Source organism: Cetorhinus maximus, chromosome 19, assembly GCF_964194155.1.
Source record: "Cetorhinus maximus chromosome 19, sCetMax3.hap1.1, whole genome shotgun sequence".
Classification (NCBI taxonomy): Eukaryota; Metazoa; Chordata; class Chondrichthyes; order Lamniformes; family Cetorhinidae; genus Cetorhinus; species Cetorhinus maximus.
The window spans coordinates 78,169,876-78,190,217 of record NC_135897.1 but is presented as its reverse complement, the minus strand read 5'-3'; the positions used below and the strand labels follow the sequence as shown (position 1 = coordinate 78,190,217).

General features: G+C 41.7%; 1 protein-coding gene across 2 annotated transcripts in view; it reads left to right on the top strand.

The window, feature by feature from the left end:
• Nucleotides 1-19,879, top strand: part of LOC144693956 (uncharacterized) — a 52,364-nt gene extending 32,485 nt beyond the window's left edge. For both annotated transcript variants that reach the window (XM_078564224.1, XM_078564225.1), the window contains 2 exons: nt 13,423-13,659; nt 18,275-19,879. In XM_078564224.1, the coding sequence (XP_078420350.1) occupies nt 13,469-13,659; nt 18,275-18,479 (396 nt within the window). In that variant the 5' untranslated portion in view covers nt 13,423-13,468 and the 3' untranslated portion in view covers nt 18,480-19,879. The remainder of the gene's footprint in view (nt 1-13,422; nt 13,660-18,274) is intronic.
• Nucleotides 19,880-20,342: the final 463 nt, after the last annotated feature.

The window sequence follows — 20,342 nt, the reverse complement described above, 5'->3', positions numbered from 1 at the left end:
AGTAACATCCCCAAAGTTCAAGAGAGTTGGGGGGCAGAGGTGAGTATGGTGGCCATTACCAAGGAGAAGGTGCTAGGAAAACTGAAAGGTCTGTAGGTGGATAAATCACCTGGACCAGATGGATTACACCCCAGAGTTCTGAAGGAGATAGCTAAAGAGATAGTGGAGGCGTTTGTGGTGATCTTTCAGGAATCACTGGAATCAGGGATGGTCCCAGAGGACTGGAAAATCGCTAATATAACTCCCCTGTTTAAGAAGGGAGTGAGGCAAAAGACGGGAAATTACAGGCCGATTAGCCTGACCTCGGTCGTTGGTTAGATTTTAGAGTCCATTATTAAGGATGAGATTTCAGAATACTTGGAAGTGCATGGTAAAATCGGGCAAAGTCAGCATGGTTTCATCAAGGGGAGGTCATGCCTGACAAACCTGTTAGAATTCTTTGAGGAGGTAACGAGTAGGTTAGACAAAGGAGAGCCAATGGATGTTATCTACTTGGACTTCCAGAAGGCCTTTGATAAGGTGCCGCACAGGAGGCTGCTCAGTAAGATAAGAGCCCATGGTGTTAGAGGCAAGGTACTAGCATGGATAGAAGATTGGCTGTCTGGCAGGAAGCAGAGAGTGGAAATAAAGGGGTCCTTCTCAGGATGGCAGCCGGTGACTAGTGGAGTTTTGCAGGGGTCAGTGTTGGGACCACAACTTTTCACTTTATACATTAATGATCTAGATGAAGGAACTGAGGGCATTCTGGCTAAGTTTGCAGATGATACAAAGATAGGTGGAGGGACAGGTAGTATTGAGGAGGCGGGGAGGCTGCAGAAGGATTTGGACAGGTTAGGAGAATGGGCAAAGAAGTGGCAGATGGAATACAACGTGGTCAAGTGTGAGGTAATGCACTTTGGTAGGAAGAATAGAGGCATAGACTATTTTCTAAATGGGAAGAGAATTCAGAAATCTGGAGTGCAAAGAGACTTGGGAGTCCTAGTCCAGGATTATCTTAAGGTTAACTTGCAGGTTGAGTCAGTAGTTAGGAAGGCAAATGCAATGTTGGCATTTATTTCGAGAGGACTAGAGTATAAAAGCAGGGATGTGCTGCTGAGGCTTTATAAGGCTCTGGTCAGACCACATTTAGAATGTTGTGAACAATTTTGGGCCCCATATCTCAGGAAGGATGTTCTGGCCCTGGAGAGGGTCCAGAGGAGGTTCACTAGAACGATCCCAGGAATGAAAGGCTTAACATATGAGGAACATTTGAGGACTCTGGGTCTATACTCGATGGAGTTTAGAAGGATGAGGGGGGATCTGATTGAAACTTACAGAATACTGAAAGGCCTGGATAGAGTGGACGTGGGGAAGACGATTCCATTAGTAGGAAAGACTAGGACCCGAGGACACAGCCGCAGAGTAAAGGGAAGACCTTTTAGAACAGAGATGAGGAGAAACTTCTTCAGCCAGAGGGTGGTGAATCTATGGAATTCATTGCCACAGAAGGCAGTGGAGGCCAGGTCATTGAGTGTATTTAAGACCGAGATAGATAGGTTCTTGATTGGTAAGGGGATCAAAGGTTACCGGGAGAAGGCGGGAGAATGGGGTTGAGAAACTTATCAGCCATGATTGAATGGTGGAGCAGACTCGATGGGCCGAATGGCCTAATTTCTGCTCCTATGTCTTATGGTCTTATTTTAGGTGTCCTCGCGCTGCACACCATTTCTCAACAGAGAGGCTGTGTGAGACATGCCCAAGCCTCTGTTCATATTACTCCTAAAAGGGTGCTACAAATAACATGGTTGCTGTTTGATTTTGTATCCTTCTCTGCAGGGAAATGTCTAACCTGTTTATCCTTTTCACTCCGTTGCCCTGACCAAGATTTTCGCTGTAATGTTGATGGTTCAAACAGCCCTGTGCCCCCACATCTCCACATTGTACAACACATTGGTGCAACAACATGCTGGCCCCTTGAGCCAGAGCTCTACTTATATTTTCATTCCTGCAGGCCTTTGATCTCTGCCCTGCTGTACATTCCATATCGAGTTTGAAAGATGAGGACGCTCTATTTTCAGAACACCAAATGGCGGAAACATCAGAAACAATTTTCTTTTGTTAAAATTCCATGAACAGAGTTAAGCTACAGTAGACAAAGCAGCTTTAACAACCCAACTGGATGTCACTTTTAAATCAGTTTCATATGACCTGCTTCAAATAGCCACAGAGTTGAAAGAGCGATTGGAAAAGGGATGACAGTAGAGGAGGTAGTTGCAGCAATTGAGACAAAAGATAAATGAACAGTTGTTGGCAATTTGTTACAGCCTGCAATGTCAGCCTATTTAAAGTAGAAGGAAATGATCCTGTTTCTTTTGAGATTAGAGTTACAGCTCAGACTATCAACAATCAGACCAGCAGAGCAAGATGTTTTATGATCTCTGGCCAAACCTGCTTTTCCTGTTTTCTTCTCAATATTTTCAATAAATTGACTTAACAAATACAAGAGTAACATTGTACTGGGAGGAGAAGCTTCTTTTCATTTTAAAGTACTGAAAAAATGACATTGCAGCACTTGAATGAAATTTAGAGTTAATCTGCATAGCATTTTACTTTCAATACAGCATTATGAATGGATTTGAATTGTGGATAAGTCTGGATAGGGCAAGAAATATATAATCCTGTTTATTATACTGTGTTAAACACAAGAATAGTCTGGATTGTCTCGATTATACAATTTGAAGAATCTTTATTCCATTCTGTTTTTTATAAAATTGCATGCTTATAATCACCTTGTTGTGCCAGGCAGTGTAGGTTTTATCTCCTTTTGAAATTTCCTTCATGTCAGACTTGGGTTATACCCCCATTTTTTTAATACAAACAATGTTATAATCATGTCACCATAATATAAAAGGTATGGCAGTAATTCTTGACCCAGAGAGAGAAGGGAACAAGGTTCATTACATAGCACATAAAATAATGAATTATGGGGTGTAGAGATAGCAGAGTGTTACGGACCAGAGGGGGATTAATTTAAACAGTCTGGATTTCTTTTCTCACCACCCGTCCGTAAACAGAAAGGTGATTTTGATTTCTGATTTCCTCCTTTATAAGTGGTGGCGTATTTTCCCCAACCCTTCAGTTTGGAGTGATCCAATCCTCTATTAAGAACCCCACAACAAACTCAAGATAAGGTAAAATAAGAGGCTTGGTTTCTTTTACACACACACAAAACGCAGGAAGGGATTTCGCAATGTCCACCCCTTTTTGCACTCATACAATACAAGAGGGATAAGGGAAAGAAAGGGATACAGGGCAAGATCACGATAAAAATAAGAGTCATGGTTTCATTTGAGCCCAGAGTCAGAATCAAAAGTCCCAGTGGCGTATTCCTTCAGCAGTTAACATGCTGAAACTGTTACTGGGTGATCTAACTTTCCAGAAGCGAGGACTTCCATGATGGAAGCAGGCACGTAGAGATGAATTAGTCTTGAAGGCACAGATACAGAATTTCCAATGTTCTAGTAATTCTCAGTGTAGATGACGGCCAGGCACTTCACCTGGACAAAGCTCTTTCTGCTGCTGCCTGTTCGATGATAAAATGGCAGACTGCCTGGGTTCAGTTCCACATGACAGTATTACAGATTCTAGCAGCTTGGTGGAGATCATGTGACATGCCTCTCCCTTCCTCTCCTGGGTCTTGATCAAAGGATGTATTTTCCCAGGGTTAGAATCTTGAGGTGTTTAATAGAGGAGTCAGGCTCCCGTTTATCCTTTGCAAACATACCGTCTCCGTTGGCCAGAGCTCTGCCTTAGAAATGCAAAGGGGTTTGATGCATAAGGGAGTTCGTGCATTTCTTTGGAATTTGATTGTTGGCCGAAACAGAGGACATTAGCACCTCTTTAAAGATACCAAGGTCCCTGCCGGTTTCTGAAGGTTAGACATTCATCTGGTATGAGTTATGGCTAGTATTCATGGCTAGTCAGGGTAGAGCCTTGTCCATTTTAAAATAAAAATAATCTTATAAAGTGGCCAGGTTGATGTGGGTATATATATAAAAATATATACGTAACGTTATATATACATTTATTTTTCTTTCCTTCTTGTCTTCTTGCCAGGACAAGAGCTAAATCAAAATTCAGAGCCTTGTTACTTGTTTTCCTGTGCTGGAGATATTTCAGTATTCCTGAAACATGCAAAATTTCACTTCATGTTTTTATAGAAGTCTACAGCACAGAAAAAGGCCTTTTGGCCCATCGAGTCTGCGCCAGTCAAACAAGTACCTAACTATTCTAATCCCATTTTCCAGCACTAGGCCCATAGCCTTGTATGCCATGGCATCGCAGGTGCACATCCAAATACTTCTTAAATGTTATGAGGGTTTCTGCCTCTACCACCCTTTCAGGCAGTGAGTTCCAGATTCCCACCACCCCCTGGGTGAAAAAAATTCTTCCTCACATCCCCTCCAAACCTCCTGCCCCTTACCTTAAACCTATGCTCCCTGGTTATTGATCCCTCCATCAAGGGGAAAAGTTCCTTCCTGTCTACTCTATCTATGCCCCTCATAATTTTCTACACCTCAATCATGTCCCCCCTCAATCTCCTCTGCTCCAGGGAAAATAACCCCAGTCTATCCAATCTATCCTCATAACTAAAACTCTCCAGCCCAGGCAACATCCTGGTAAATCTCCTCTGCACTCTCTCCAGTGCAATCACACCCTTCCTATAATGCGGATTCCAGAACTGCACGTAATACTCTATCTGTGGCCTAACCAGCATTTTATACAGTTCCAGCATAACCTCCCTGTTCTTATATCCTATGCCTCAACTAATAAAGGCAAGTATCCCATATGCCTTCTTAACCACCTTATCGACCTGTCCGGCTATCTTAAGGGACCGGTAGACATGCACTCCAAGGTCCCTCTGATTCTCGGTACTTCCTGGGGTCCTACCATTCATCGTGTATTCCCATGCCTTGTTTGCCCTGCCCAAGTGCATCACCTCACACTTATCTGGATTAAATTCCATTTGCCACTGATCAGCCCATCTGACCAGCCTGTTTATATCCTCCTGTAATCTAAGGCTATCCTGCTCACTATTTACCACCCCACCGATTTTCGTGTCATTCGCGAACTTACTGATCAACCCTTCTACATTCAAGTCTAAATCGTTTATATATACCACAAACAGCAAGGGACCCAACACCGATCCCTGTGGAACCCCACTGGACACAGGCATCCAGTCACAAAAACACCCCTCGACCATCACCCTCCGCTTCCTGTCACTCAGCCAATTCTGGATTCAATTTGCCATATTGCCTTGGATCCCATGGGCCCTTACCTTCGTTATCAGTCTCCCATGTGGGACCTTATCAAAAGCCTTGTTGAAGACCAAGTAGACCACTTCAAATGCATTGCCCTCATCTACACACCTGGTCACCTCTTCGAAAAATTCAATCAAATTGGTCAGACATGACCTCTCCTTAACAAAACCATACTAACTGTCCTTGATTAATCCCTGCCTCTCCAAGCGTAGATTAATTCAGTCCCTCAGAATTGCTTCCAATAGTTTCCCCACCACTGAGGTTAGACTGACTGGCCTGTAGTTCCCTGGTTTATCCCTTCCTCCCTTCTTGAATAACGGTACCACATTGGCTGTCCTTCAGTCCTCTGTGGCCAGAGAGGTATTGAAAATTATTGCCAGTGCACCTGCTATCTCCTCCCTTGCCTCACTCAACAGCCTGGAATACATTTCATCCGGGCCTGGAGATTTTTCTACTTTTAAGCCTGCCAGACCACTTAGAACCTTCTCCCTTTCCATGCTAATTTCTTTAATTATATCACAGTCCTTCTGCCTGATTTCCATACCCACGTCATCCCTCTCACATGTGAACATCGACACAAAGTATTCATTTAGAACCCTACCTACGTCTTCCGGCTCCACATACAAATTACCACTATGGTCCTTAATGGACCCTATTTTTTCCCTAGTTATCCTCTTACTCTTAATGTACTTGTAAAATAACTTTGGATTTTCCTTTATTTTACCTGCCAATGTTTTTTCATGCCCCTTTTTGCTCTCCTAATATCCTTTTTAAGTTCCTCCCTACACATTCTATACTCCTCTAGGGCTTCCGCTGTTTTGAGCCCTCAGTATCTGCCATAAGCCTCCCTTTTTCTCTTTATCCACTCCCATATATCCCTCGACATCCAAGGTTCCCTGGATTTGCTGGTCCCACCCTTTGTCTTTATTGGAATATGTTGGCCCTGTACTCTCCCTATTTCCTTCTTGAATGAGTCCCACTTCTGTGATGCAGATTTACCTAAAAGTAGCTGCTCCCAGTCCACTCTGGCGAAATCACATCTGACCTTAATAAAATCGGCCTTCCCCCAATTTAGAACTCTCATTTCTGGCCCATCTTTGTCCTTTTCCATAACAACCTTGAATGTAACCGAGTTATGATCACTATCTGCAAAATGCTCCCTCACTGATACCTCTACCACTTGCCGGGCTTCATTCCCTAAAATTAAGTCCAGGGCCGCCACCTCTCTTGTAGGACCTTCTACGTACTGGCTTAAAAAGCTCTCCTAGGTGCATTTTAAGAATTCCGCTCCCTCTAAACCTATCACACTGTGACTAACCCAGTTAATGTTGGCAAAGTTGAAATCCCCCACTATTACTACCCTATTATTTTTACATTTCTCTGAAATTTGCCTACATATCTGCTCTTCTATTTCTCTCTGGCTGTTTGGGGGCCTAAAGTACACTTTTGTTTTGCACAATGTCAGCAGCCAGAAATGTTATGAACTATTCTTAAAAAAATGTTTTCATTGGGAAATTGATCATTAACTGATGTTGTTATGGATGGCACAATGACTTCATTGTGATGAATTTTAAACGTGTTTGTCTAAACTTTAGCTTAGCACTGGCTTCTTGAAGTCAGTCATAGTATTTAAGAAAGTAAAAACAAGTTTAATTCACAGAGCTTAACTCAATACAATTCTGTGACACTTATTAGTTGCCAGTTGTTTTGCTTGAGAGAAAAGTCAACCATTCAATTCAAATGCAAACATTTAGTCAGATATCTATCTAATTTAAAAATTTTGATTTGACAATTAACATTCATCAAGCCCTAATACAGAGAGGTTTAGTAACCTACCTCATTTTAAGTCAGTGACTTTAATCTGGAGCCTTCAAAGGGAAAATAATGTGCCTGGAATTTCCAAAGTGAGTTAGTTTGAGGTACATACCTACCACAGATGTCCACTTTCAGTAAAGTAGGCCCTTTGAGAACCAATTTAGGGTCTATCCAAACATTGAAGAGCTCAAGCATTGTTTGCCAAACTTGTCTGGAGTAAGCTTGTTCAAAACCTGTCTGACTTTCCAAACTTGTGTACATCCGACATCCTGTTGTAATGTTTAGATCAGATTGATTTTGATTTAAACAGAAAAAAGAAACTGCCAGGTCATTATCGGGTCAAATTTTCCTGCGGAAATAGCAGGAAGGCTAATAGCATGGACCATTATTAAGGTGTAAGTGAGACAGCAGCTACCAATGGCCACACATACACAGTTAAAACTGGAAATTAGAAAGTCTGATTTGCCCTGCTCCCTCAGAAATTTCGCTATAACAGCATTTCACCCAAAAACGTGACATCCTAATCACAGCATGTTCCAGTGCAAAATCCCATAGAAAGTCTGTGGACAAGTGTAGATGCTAGTAAAGGCTGACTGCAAAATCTGACCCGTAGTATTTATAATATTTGTACTCAAGTTGCAAACAGTTTAATATTTTATACTATATGCGAAAACCTCATTTTAATGTTATTCTGCCGCTTCTTGAAGACAAGGAGGATCTTGTGGAGGCACAAGATAGAATCAGTAGCTGAAATAATTAATTAAAAAAACAAGGCACCACTGTATATTATCCAAGATATTGTAATATTTTACCTGGAAATTATGGCAACACACTCGAGGATGTTCACTTAAAAAAGCAGTTTGCAACACAAAAGCTAAAAACATTTAGAGTAAAAACAGGTCAAGGAACCTGAAAACATAACCAATATTCTATGGAATGAATGTCACTCATATGCTCTCATAGTGACCCTGCTAGATTAAAAGCAAAACTATGTCATCTTTAGTGCTCGATCTTCTACTGGAGCTCATGGTGTGCTCAGTAGTACATCACCCATGTATGTACTGGCAGAAGAATCTGCTTGGAGATTCACTTGCATCTTTAAATTAACTCCCCTGTGGGCATCTGTTCATATAAATGGGTTTGATATCAGGAATTAGTACTGTCTTACAAACTAAATGCTCTTCAACTTAGAGGTTTGCTGTATAATAAAGAACCCATGAAATATGAAACTACTTCACTACTCCCAATAAAGATTTGTGGGGGTGCATCCAAAAGCACATATTGAATAGAGAAATGTAGAAACTGAAAGAGAATTTAACAATAGTAAGAACAGAATCTCGCACACAAAGCATTTCTATGTGTCAGCTTGTCTCAGTGGTAACAATTTAATCTCAAAAACAAAAACCGCAGGTTCAAGTTCCTTGTTCGAATTTGAGCACATCATTTGGGAAAATATTTCAACGGGGTACTGCATTGTCAGAGGTACTACCTTTAAACCAAGGATCTATCTTCTGTTCAGGTGAATTTAAATAAGTGTCCTGGTAAAGATTTATCCCCAACCAAATGTCTCTGATTCAGATTAACCAGTCACATCTCATTTGCGGTTCGCAGAACCTTCATTTGCAAATTTTCTGTTGCGTTTGCCAACACTATGACAAGTGGCTATACTCCAGAAGTACTCCATTTGCTGCACAGAGCTGTGGAGGTGTGAAAAACATTAGATATGCAAGTTCTTTCTCTTTCTCATTTCCATGAACGCATTATGTGAAAGTTCTTAGCGTGAAACAGTTCTCAACTTTCCAAAGCTAGGGGAAGTGAGCCTGCAAGAGAAAGGAACAATCGTGGCTTTATGTACATTGGAAGAAAAAATGCAATTTTAACAAGCACTGTAATATACGGGGACTCTAAATTGAAGAAAAGTATTTCTGACAAATATACCCTGCCAATATCCATTAATAAATGGAGTGTAATACATAATCCACCACAGAAAATTAATTTTTAGTAACAATTTAACTACTTGCTGTGTAGATGGATTGTGTGAAGGAACCCTATTAAATGCCTGTCTAATAAACCCGACCAAAACAGTTAGAAGTCTAGAGATAAAAGAAAATGTTGAGAGTCCAGAATTGAACCAACATCTTGTCAACATCTCCAAACTGCCAGTTTTTAAAAATTAATTCATGGAATGTGGGCTTCGCTGGCTAGCCCAGCATTTATTGCCCATCCCTAATTGCCCTTGAGAAGGTGGTGGTGAGCTGCCTTATTGAACTGCTGCAGTCCATGTGGTATACCCACAGTGCTGTTAGGAAGAGAGTTCCAGGATTTTGATTCAGCGATAGTGAAGAATTGGTGATATATTTCCAAGTCAGAATGGTGGGTGACTTGGAGGGGAACTTCCAGGTGCTGGTGTTCCCATGTGTCTGCTGCCCTTGTCCTTCTAGATGGTAGTGGTCGTGGGTTTGGAAGGTGTGAAGGAACCTCGGTGAGTTCCTGCAGTGCATCGTGTCAATGGTACACACTGCTGTCACTGTGCTTCGGTGGTGGAGAGAGTGAATGTTTGTGGATGAGGTGCCAATCAAGTGGGCTGCTTTGACCTGGATGGTGTCAAGCTTCTTGACTGTTGTTGGAGTTGCCTTCATCCAGGCAAGTGGAGAGTATTCCATCACACTGTGCCTTGTGGACAGACTTGGAGGAGTCAGGAGGTGGGTTACTCGACACAGGATTCCTAGCCCCTGACCTGCTTTTGTAGCCACAGTATTTATATAGCTCGTCCAGTTCAGTTTCTGGTCAATGGTAACCCCCAGGATGTTGATAATGGGGGATGGTAATGCCATTGAATGTTAAAGGCGATGGTTAGATTCTCTCTTATTGGAGATGGTTATTGCTTGGCACTTGTGTAGCGCAAATGTTACTTGCCACTTGTCAGCCCAAGTCAGGATGTTGTCCAGGTCTTGCTGTATTTGAACTGCTTCAGTATCTGAGGAGTCACGAATGGTGCCAAACATTGTGCAATCATCAGCGAACATCCCCATTTCTGTTCTTATGATGGAAGGGAGGTCATTGATGAAACAGCTGAAGATGGTTGGATCTAGGACACTACCCTGTGGAACTCCTGCAGTGATGTCCTGGAACTGAGATGATTGAGCCCAACAACCATAACCATCTTCCTTTGTGCTAGGCATGACTCCAACCAACGGAGAGTTTTCCCCTAATTCTTCAGTACCATTGCCGGAATATTGTCAGGGCCCCATAGCAATTGCAGTATCCAGTGCCTTCAGCCATTTCTTGATATCATGTGGAGTGAATTGAATTGGCTGAAGACTGGCATCTGTGATGCTGGGGACCTCCGGAGGAGGCCGAGATGGATCATCCACTCGGCACTTCTGGCTGAAGATTGTTGTAAAAGCTTCAGCCTTACCTTTTGCACTGATGTGCTGGGTTCCTCCATCATTGATTATGGGGATATTTGTGGAGCCTCCTTCTCCAGTGAGTTGTTTGTTTGAGCACCGCCATTCACGACTGGATGTGGCAGGACTGCAGAGCTTAGATCTGATCTGTTGGTTGTGAAATCGCTTAGCTAGGGCTATCATATGCTACTTATACTGTTTAGCATTCTGCTGTGTTGCAGCTTCACCAGCTAACACATCATTTTTAGGTTTGCCTGGTGCTGCTCCTGGCATGCCCTCCTGCACTCTTCATTGAACCAGGGTTGAATCCTTGGCTTGGTGGTAATGGCAGAGCGGGGGATATGCCAGGCCATGAGGTTACAGATTGTGGTTGAGTACAATTCTGCTGCTGTTGATGGCCCACTTCAGTTGCTAGATCTCGAAATCTATCCCACTTACCATGGTGGTAGCGCCACACAACACGATGGAGGATATCCTCAATGTGAAGACGGGAGTTCGTCTCCATAAGGACTGTACGGTAGTCACTCCTACCAATACTGTCATGGACAGATGCGCAATTGTGGACCACTGCCATATCTTATCCTAATGGATAAGGCACTGTTTGCTGGAACTAGGGATTCTGGTCATCAGAATCAGTGGTGTGCCTGCTTTTCTCCGTTGGACAGATTTTTAATCCTCCAGGGAGTCAAAGGTTATGGTGGGGGGTGCAGGCAGGAAAGTGGATTGAGGCCACAATCAGATCAGCCATGACCTCATTGAATGGCAGAGTGGGCTCAAGGGGCCAAATGGCCTCCGCTGCTCCAATTTCTTATGTTCTTATATGATTTAGTGCCCAGGAGCTAGAATAATATTTGCACTTGCCAAGTTTAGTTTAGTTTAATCGCTAAAATTGGATTGAGCATTTTAGTTCACTTTGCATCAGTTCCACTTTTGTGATTTTATAGTAAATAGTGAACTTTGCAGGGTTCATGCTCAAACGTACAATTGATAGGTTATGATGTGTTTTGGTAAAACTGAATGCTGCAAAATTCAAGCTAATGCATACAGTCCATGAGGATACCCCTGCTTGTCATTTGAACACATTTGCATTGAAAGCCGTATAATGCAAAGTGTGACTTCTGGTCCCTACGGTCTAGGTTGCAAGATTTGATCACATCTTCAAAGAGATGCTTCTGGTCTGAGTGGTTTACCAACTTTGGGATCATTTGCATCATTTTTGCAGGATCCCCCCGCCTCCGATGGGGAATGTGTCTGGAGTTGGGGTGGAGAACGGCAGTAGCAGGTGTCGGAGGCTTGCCACAGCATTATGTTGTTGGTAGTCTCAGTGACACTGGTACAAGTTCAAAAACAAATTCAAAACTTTTTTTTTTGCATTTAGCACCAAGGCTGATCCGCAGTAATTTTATTGCAGAAGGTTTTGGACCATAGCAATGCTGGGTGGCTAGGGATCAACAGCTGACCCTTGCATCTAACATTACAATGGATTAAATAATGCAAAATACTTTTGAGTAACATTGTTCTGTCATTTGACTGTGGTGTTGTCAGGAAAATGGATGAGGTTAGAAGGGCTAATTCTGCATTCCCATCTGGCCCAGTTCTGCCCAGAAATTGTCCAGGGAACGGGGGAGATCTGAGAAAAAAATCTCATATTGAAGGCCTTAAAAATATATTCATTTTCTTTAGCCTATATCAGAGTATTACTTTTGTTGTACATGCACCAGGAAAGCATTTCTTCCAGGTGGCATGATGCACTGTGGTATGGTATGGTAAAACATGGGCCCATTCCCACTATAATGTCAAAACTTCCATATCTCTGAGCATGTGATGTTTTACAGAGCCAGGCAATTAACCACAATGGAGGAGAAAACTGGGCAGCCGAATCATTCTGAGTCACGTCACATTCTCAAGGAAGCAATGGAGACGATCATAGAAATCCACACTCACACTGGCACTAATGTTTCTTTTAAATGCTGGACAAATGTTCTAAGTCATAGAATTTTACAGCACAGAAAGGGGGACCATTCAGCCCATCACGTGTGCAGGCGATTCGAACAAACAGCCAATTTAGGCCCAGACCCCAGCTTTTTCCCCACAACACTGCAAATTAATCCCCTTCAAGTTCATGCCCAACTGCCTTTTAAAGGTCCCAATGGAATCTGATTCCACCACCCTTTCAGGTAATGTCCTACAGATCTTAACAACCATCTGTGTGAAGAAAATTCTCATTTTCCCGCCAAATATTTTAAATCTATGGTCTCTGGCTACTGACCCACTTGCCAAAGGAAATAGTTTCTCTCTACCTTCTCTCTCAAAACCCAATTCGCAATTTTGAATACATTTATTAGGTCTCCCCTTAACCTTTGCCACCCTAAGGAGAACAGCCCCAGCTTCTCCAATCTCTCCATACATATAAACTCCTTTACCCTCCGTATCAACCTGACCCCCTTTTGTATCCTCTCCTGGGCATTGTTCAGCCTTCTTAAAATGTGGTGTCCACAATACTCGAGCTGAGACTCTTACCAGAGATTTCTAAAGGTTTAGCATGACTTCCTTTGCTTTTGTATTCAATGCCCTATTTATAAAGCCAAGTATCTCACTTGGTTTCTCAACTGCCTTAATAATTTTCCCTGTTACCTTCGGGGATTAATGAAAATGCACCCCCAAGTCCCTCTGTTCTTGCACCACCTCAAAATAGTACCATTTAGATTACAAATCTGAAGGCTGCAAAAGTGAAACAAGAGCTCTCCCATCCAGAGGGAAGAAAGTCTGTTGCCAGAACATGGGAGTGCGGTGAAAAATCCGATTAGACTCCCAAATAGCCCTCATTTAACAATCACACTTTGTACATTGTGATGAAGACTAAAATTCAAGTGCCTTATGATTCATGTTTTTCTTCACAGGAAGTTTACAGTTGTATTTATTACCAAAATATTTTGATTTGTGAACATGGATGTCAGCACTCAAAAAAAACTTGATGAAATCAGGGCATCTCGGGAGCAAGGTGATGATGAGAACTTGTTTTACTTGTATGTGGCGACCCCTGGTGGAGCTCCAAAAGACATCCATCAAAAATTGGTAAAGTCTTTTCTGCAGGAACGTGGATGGATGAAGGTCAGCTACCCAAACACTGGATTCAGGTACGTATATCATTTGAAGTGATCTCTGGTTATTATTAGGCATAGCTAATGACCCTGCACCATCACCTCCGGAATCACTTAAGCTCCAGCTGACCATTCCCAATAACAGCATCCTGTTCAATCCTAAGCTTTGCTGCATCCCTCATATCCTCTACCACAAAGACTGCTTGTTTCTATCTTCCCAACATTGCCACCTACATTATCTCTTACACTGGCTAAACCATCATCTTTGTCGCTTCCAGAAACTCCGACAAATCCAAAGCTTTGCTACACAGTAGCTAAGCTACACTCTATGGAAAAAGGCATCGGCCTTCATGTTTCCCTGCCTTGTCCTTCCAGGCATACTTGCACTGCTGTCCTCCAGGGAAGGTGGTCTGGATTGACCGATTCATACAGCAGCACTTTCTTGTCACTATCCACTCTAACAGGGGGTTTTGATACACCTCCATTGTTTGCCCACAGGCTCTGAATCTTGCCTCCACGTTTATTTTGCCAGCCATTTTTCTGTGCTCTAAACAGCCTTTGTATTGCTGTAATATACAGAAGCAACATTTATAACCTTTCCAAGTGTTAATTAAATTCCTTTCATTTGCCAGCAGCCCTTTAAGGATGTGCAATTTCCCACCCTACCATTTTGGTAAGCCTCCAGTGCTAGGCACAGTATGGGCTGGGAGCTCACGATGGATAAATAATGAGGGTGAACCCCAGGAGCCCAGGAGACAAACCCAGCTGGAAACCAGCAAGCTCACTGTGTGAATACTTTGCCTCATGGAATCCAATACTGCATGTGGGTGGAAAAAGGAAGTTGGGCAGCTCCTTTGCTGATCTACCTTATTTTTATCTGCAGTGATTATTTTGATTCCAGAGATTTTATCGAGACTTCACTGGAACCAGTTTCCAATCAACACGTTAGTTTACCTTTCGTTTGTATTTAAATGTGTTCGTCTTTTATTGTATATAATTTTTTTTGCATCTCCTGCTGTGTGGTGTAAATAAATGATACAATGAGAAGTTATGGAATGTAAATCATATCCCATGGTCCCATCACACATCCTTTATTTTTATTTCTTTCTCATTAATGCAGACTATTGCAGTCTGACTGTCGGGTTCGAGATGAGATCACCGATGTTGCTATTCAGATCAGCCAGCTTCTTTGTACAAAAAGATCCAAGTGCCAAGATTGTGCTTTAGATACCAAAAGAAAGACACTTAATACAGCTATTTCTGACATTGGAGAATGTATTCACTAACTAAAAAAATCTAAGAATGTAGACTTAGGGAGGCTATTTACAGATATTATCAAGCACAATATCAGCAGTTCAGTACAAATCAAGTGAGTATTGTTACTCACAGTCACTGCTGCCAGACTGGTTGGCACCAACCATCTCTAGTTTCTAGTTGGGTCCTTTACTTCTTTTGTTTGTGATTTGGCTGGCTGATTTCTTTAGATATGCAATAATCAGTAACATAATTGACAGATTGACCAAAACATCTTTCTCCCACCACAATTTTGTAAGTTTGCTTTTTCCCAAGTTAATACCTTCTTTCTCAAGGAAACTGAGTGGGATACAGCCACAGGTCACCCAGAACCCTCGTACACGCGACTGTTCAGCATGATGAGCCGAGTTAGTGAGGCTTAATTTAAACATTAAGGACGTCACAGCCAGCCCCAGTACTGCTCCCACTTGGAGCCCATTCGTGCACATACTATCCGCTAGGGATCACTGGGAAACATTCAGTAATGGAAACTCAAGTTGAGTTTTTTCTCTTCCAGGCCATAGGCTCTGAAGCCAGTGTAGCAGTCCAATTGCTGCATCAGCTGAGATCTGCTAATTCAAAGCAGATAGGGATTACCTTATCTATCAGATCCCCATTCCCCTACCCCCTCCTCCACCCAACCCCCACCCCCGCCACCATCTCCAGCTATGCAACATGAAGGGAGGGAGGAACTCGGGAAAATTACAATCACCAGGGAAGTGGCATTGAGCAAATTGTTGGGGCTGTGGGCTGACAAATCCCCAGGTCCGAATGGACTTCACCCTAAGGCCTTGAAAGAAGTGGCTGGTGAGATAGTTGACACATTGGTTTTAATTTTCCAAAATTCCATAGATTCGGGGAAGGTTCCAATGGATTGGAAAATAGCAATTGTAGCTCCTTTATTCAAATAGGGAGAGAGACAGAAAGCAGGAAACTACAGGCCAATTCGCCTAACATCTGTCATGGGAATATGTTAGAAGTATTATTAAAGATGTTGTAGCAGAGCACTTAAAAAAATTCAAGACAATCAGGCAGAGTCAACATGGTTTTGTGAAAGGGAAATCATGTTTCACCAATTTATTGGAGTTCTTTGAAGGAGTCACATGCTGTAGATAAAGGGAAACTGGTGGATGTACTGTACTTAGATTTCCAGAAGGCATTTGATAAAATGCCACATCAAAGGTTATTGCGGAAAATAAAAGCTCACAGTGTAGGGGCTAACATATTAACAGGAAGCAGAGAGTTGGCATAAATGGGTCTTTTTTTGGTTGCCAGGATGTGATGAGTGGAATGCCACAGGGATCAGTGCTGGGGCCTCAACTTTTTACAATTTATATAAATGATTTGGATGAAGGTATGGTTGCTAAATTTGCTAACGATACAAAGATAGGTAGGAAAGTAAATTGTGAAGAGGACCTAAGGAGGCTACAAAAGGACATGGATAGGTTAAGTGAGTGGGCAAAGATCTGGCAAGTGGAGTATAATGTGGGCAAATGTGAAATTGTCCGTTTTTGCAGAAAGAATAAAAAAGAAGCTTATTATCTAAATGGTGAGAGATTGCAGAGCTCTGAGATTCAGAGGGATCTGGATGTCCTAGTGCATGAATCACAAAAGACTAATATGCAAGTAAGCAAGTGATTAGGAAAGCTAATAGAACGTTAACGTTTATTGCAAGGGGAATTGATTACAAAAGTAGGGAGGTTATGCTCAATGTACAGGGCACTGGTGACACCACATCTGGAATACTATGTACAGTACTGGTCTCCTTATTTAAAGAAAGATGTAAATGCATTAGAAGCTGTTTAGAGAAGGTTTACTAGACTAAATGGCCGGGTTGTCTTATGAGGAAAAGTTGGACAGGTTAGGCTTGTATCCACTGGAGTTTAGAAGAGCAAGAGGTGACTTGATCGAAACCTTTTAAATCCTGAGGGGTCTTGACAGCATAGATGTAGAGAGGATGTTTCCTCTTGTGGGAGAATCTAAAACTAGGGGTCATTGTTTAAAAATAAGGGCTTTCTCATTTAAGACAGAGATAAGAAACGTTTTTCTCTCAGAGGGTGAGTCTTTGGAACTCTCTTCCTCAAAAAGTGGTGGAAGCAGAGTGTTTGAATATTTTTAAGACAGGGCTAGATAGATTCTTGATTAACAAGGGGGTGAAAGGTTATCATGGGTAGGCAGGAATGTGGGGTTGAGGTTACATTCAGATCAGCCGTGATCCTATTGAATGGTGGAGCAGGCTCGAGGTGCTGAGTGACCCACTCCTGCTCCTAATTCGTATGTAGAACAATTTTGTGATGCTTTTGGACACTCTTTATTCCGACAGCCTGGGTGAAAAGTTACTGTGGCTTTTCCTCTAGATGAAGACAGGACCAGGGACAGAAGAGGCCCAAAGAGTTTTTTTTACTGGGCTTGTGGGACCAAGAGGAGCACGATCGCACCTTCAGGTCTCACAAGGAGAGCGATGTCCTCCCTTATCCAAGGCTTGCTTTCCTTCCCGACTACGAGACAGCCCATCCTGTCACTTACCCAGTGTTGGCGGGTAACCACAGGGCTGCATGATTTCCCATCTCTTCTTGCTCAAAGCGAGTGATTTAACTGAGACCTGGGAGTTAAAATAGCCTGGGATCTCATTTCTGGAATAGCGGGTGAATTTCTAATTCGTGCCCCTATCCAGCTACCCAAAATCCACCTGGAGTTAAAATTGGGCTCACTTTCTTTCCCACTGGAAGGTTATCTTGCTTTTACTCATCTCTTACTCCCAGGAACCCAGCTGAAATTAGGGCATCATTGCAAAGAGAATGGTGCAGAAGAATCCATGACCTGTTAGCAAACTTCAGTGAAGGTTTTGCACTGAGTGTTAAATTACTGGCTGATCATGTAACCAGATTAGCCCGGATCCATTTAATGCTATTCAGACACACTATCATGGGTCCAGGGCATTGTCTACTCACAGTTAATGACCATGTTTAACTAAACGGGATTTTATCATAAAACCACTATTTTTTTGTTTTAATAATTTGTTATCCGTCATAAATTACTAATGTCATGTCGTCAATGGAGAAATCAGATCTGGAGAAATATTTTATATTTCTAGTTTAGTTACGAATTCTATGCTTTCATGGACTGGACATTTATTAAGACATTTTTATGCACGTGTTCACTATTTCAATGATTAATACATCAATGGTGTAGGCAGAAATGAAAATAACAATTATCAGCAATAAAGGAAATAATAATAGTCATAATTGTTGTCCCTATCGCCCACAACCAACAAAAAAGTGATTTTTTTTGTACAGTAAAGTACAAATTAAAAGGAATATTTGAGTGAAGTGTAACACAATTTTCCCACTTTCTACAGGGCATTATATTTTTGTCACAAAAAGGCAAATGGACTGGAGAAAGCAGAAGCTGCAAGAGACCGAAAGGAGCTGAAAAACAAACTGGATGAATATAAGGAACTGAATTGTGTTGACTTCAAAGTCCACATGGTGCTATCCATACCAGTAAATTATGATGAAGATTTTGCCGAACTGACCTCGCAACCTGGGTCTATTGAATGGTGAAAGTAGATTTGATGCAAAATGGATACACTAGCAATTCACATTGCCTGTCTGCAATGAACATATATCCTCCAGCAAATATTGGACTTGTAGCTCTTGTAGTATTTTCTCACTTTATCCAATGAATGTTAATAACCAGGGCATGATTTATTTTAAACTCTGTCAACAAAGCGAAAATTGGAAAAAAAATGCGCACTTTTAAAATTGTACTTATCCTGTTTGTGTCTACCCAATGCTCTTGTCAGCTGAAAAGGAAGAGTCTGGATAGTAGACAGACATTTAGCCACAGCTGGTAGTGTTCTAAATGAACTGATCGGTGACATGCTCTGCAGTACTCTCATAACCTTATTGATAGCTATTATGTAGAAGGCTATAGATGTGAATGTTATGCATGTCAATAGATTGAAAAATTCAGGACATGGGAAACATAGAATTAACTTGAGGATGAAGATCTGAGGTAGTAAATGAAATCAATCTTCAACACAAAAAAAGGAATAAATGAAACAAAATTGACTTGTTTTTATTTACATAGTATGTATAAAATAAAGAAACTCTCCAGCAGTTATTCCTTTTGAGCGATTTGTTTCTAATTTAGTTTAATGCTTTTAGGTTTCCCAGATTAATGAATGTTACTGTTGTATCCTGCAAGTGCACTTCTTTTGACCATTTTTTTTCAGTTAAGAAGCAGAAAAATAATGTACCCAACATATAAATGTACCTTGCAACTTTGCATGTGTTTAAAATAATTAAAATTATATACCTAATGATTTATATGTCTTTCTTGCTAGCTTTGCATGTTTATAAAGATTTAGATTGTTTCCCACTTACACCCTCCATAAACTTGAGCTCATCCAAAACTCTGGCATCCTTATTCTAATTTGCACCTATTCCTTTTTCCCATCACCCCTGTGCCCACTAACCTACCTTGGCTCTTACATCTGGCAATGCCTCAGTTTTAAAATTCATATCCTTGTTTTCAAACCCCTCCATGGCCTCGCCCCTCCCTATCTCCAGCCCTGCAGTCCTCTGAAATCTCTGTGCTTCTTCAGCTCCTGCCTTTTGCACATGCCTGATTGTAATTGCCGCACTTTTGGCAGCCGTGCCTTCAGCTACCTAAAGCCTTAAACTGTGGAATTCCCTCCCTAAACGTCTCGGCATGTCTATCGTTCTATCCTCTTTTAATATGCTCCTTAAAACCTACCTCTTCATCTGTCCTAATATTTTATGTTGCATGATGTCAAACGTTGTTTGATAATCCTCCTGTGAAACACCTTGGGATGTTTTACTGCATTATAGAAACTACATAAATGCAAGTTGTTGTTTAAGCCAGCAATTTTGAATGTATGCGTAAAATGCTTGTACGTTCTGGAGTGAGGCTCTAATAAAGCCAGCTATAAATAGTTCATACCTCTGCAGCTAACTTGCATATTGTTTTTCACAATGATGTTACCAGGACTGTTAACAAAAAGCTTAATTGCTTCGGGCTCACAGTTGGAGAGAGCAAAAAATGAAGCACTAATCGGACTGAAATTAGTTTGAGCCTCACACCTCCACATCACATACAGGCATAGAAACCTAGCACAAGCTTTGAAGCTTGAGAGCTTTGTTGCAGCTACAGTGCTAATTGTCCAACGTTTGATCGCTTTATTGCTATTTCGGTAAAAGGTTTTGATTCGAAAGTGTTTTTCTATTTATTATTTGTGATGCGGCTATAATTGACTGCCATTTTCATCTGAAAACATTTTTGAGAGAGATTTCAACTGGCAGGAAATTTGCGTTTTAGTTTGAGGCAGAATGGCGAGGAAGCTATAGAAGCTCCTCTTCCTGCCATTATCATTACACTTCCGAATTAGGGGCAGCAGCTAT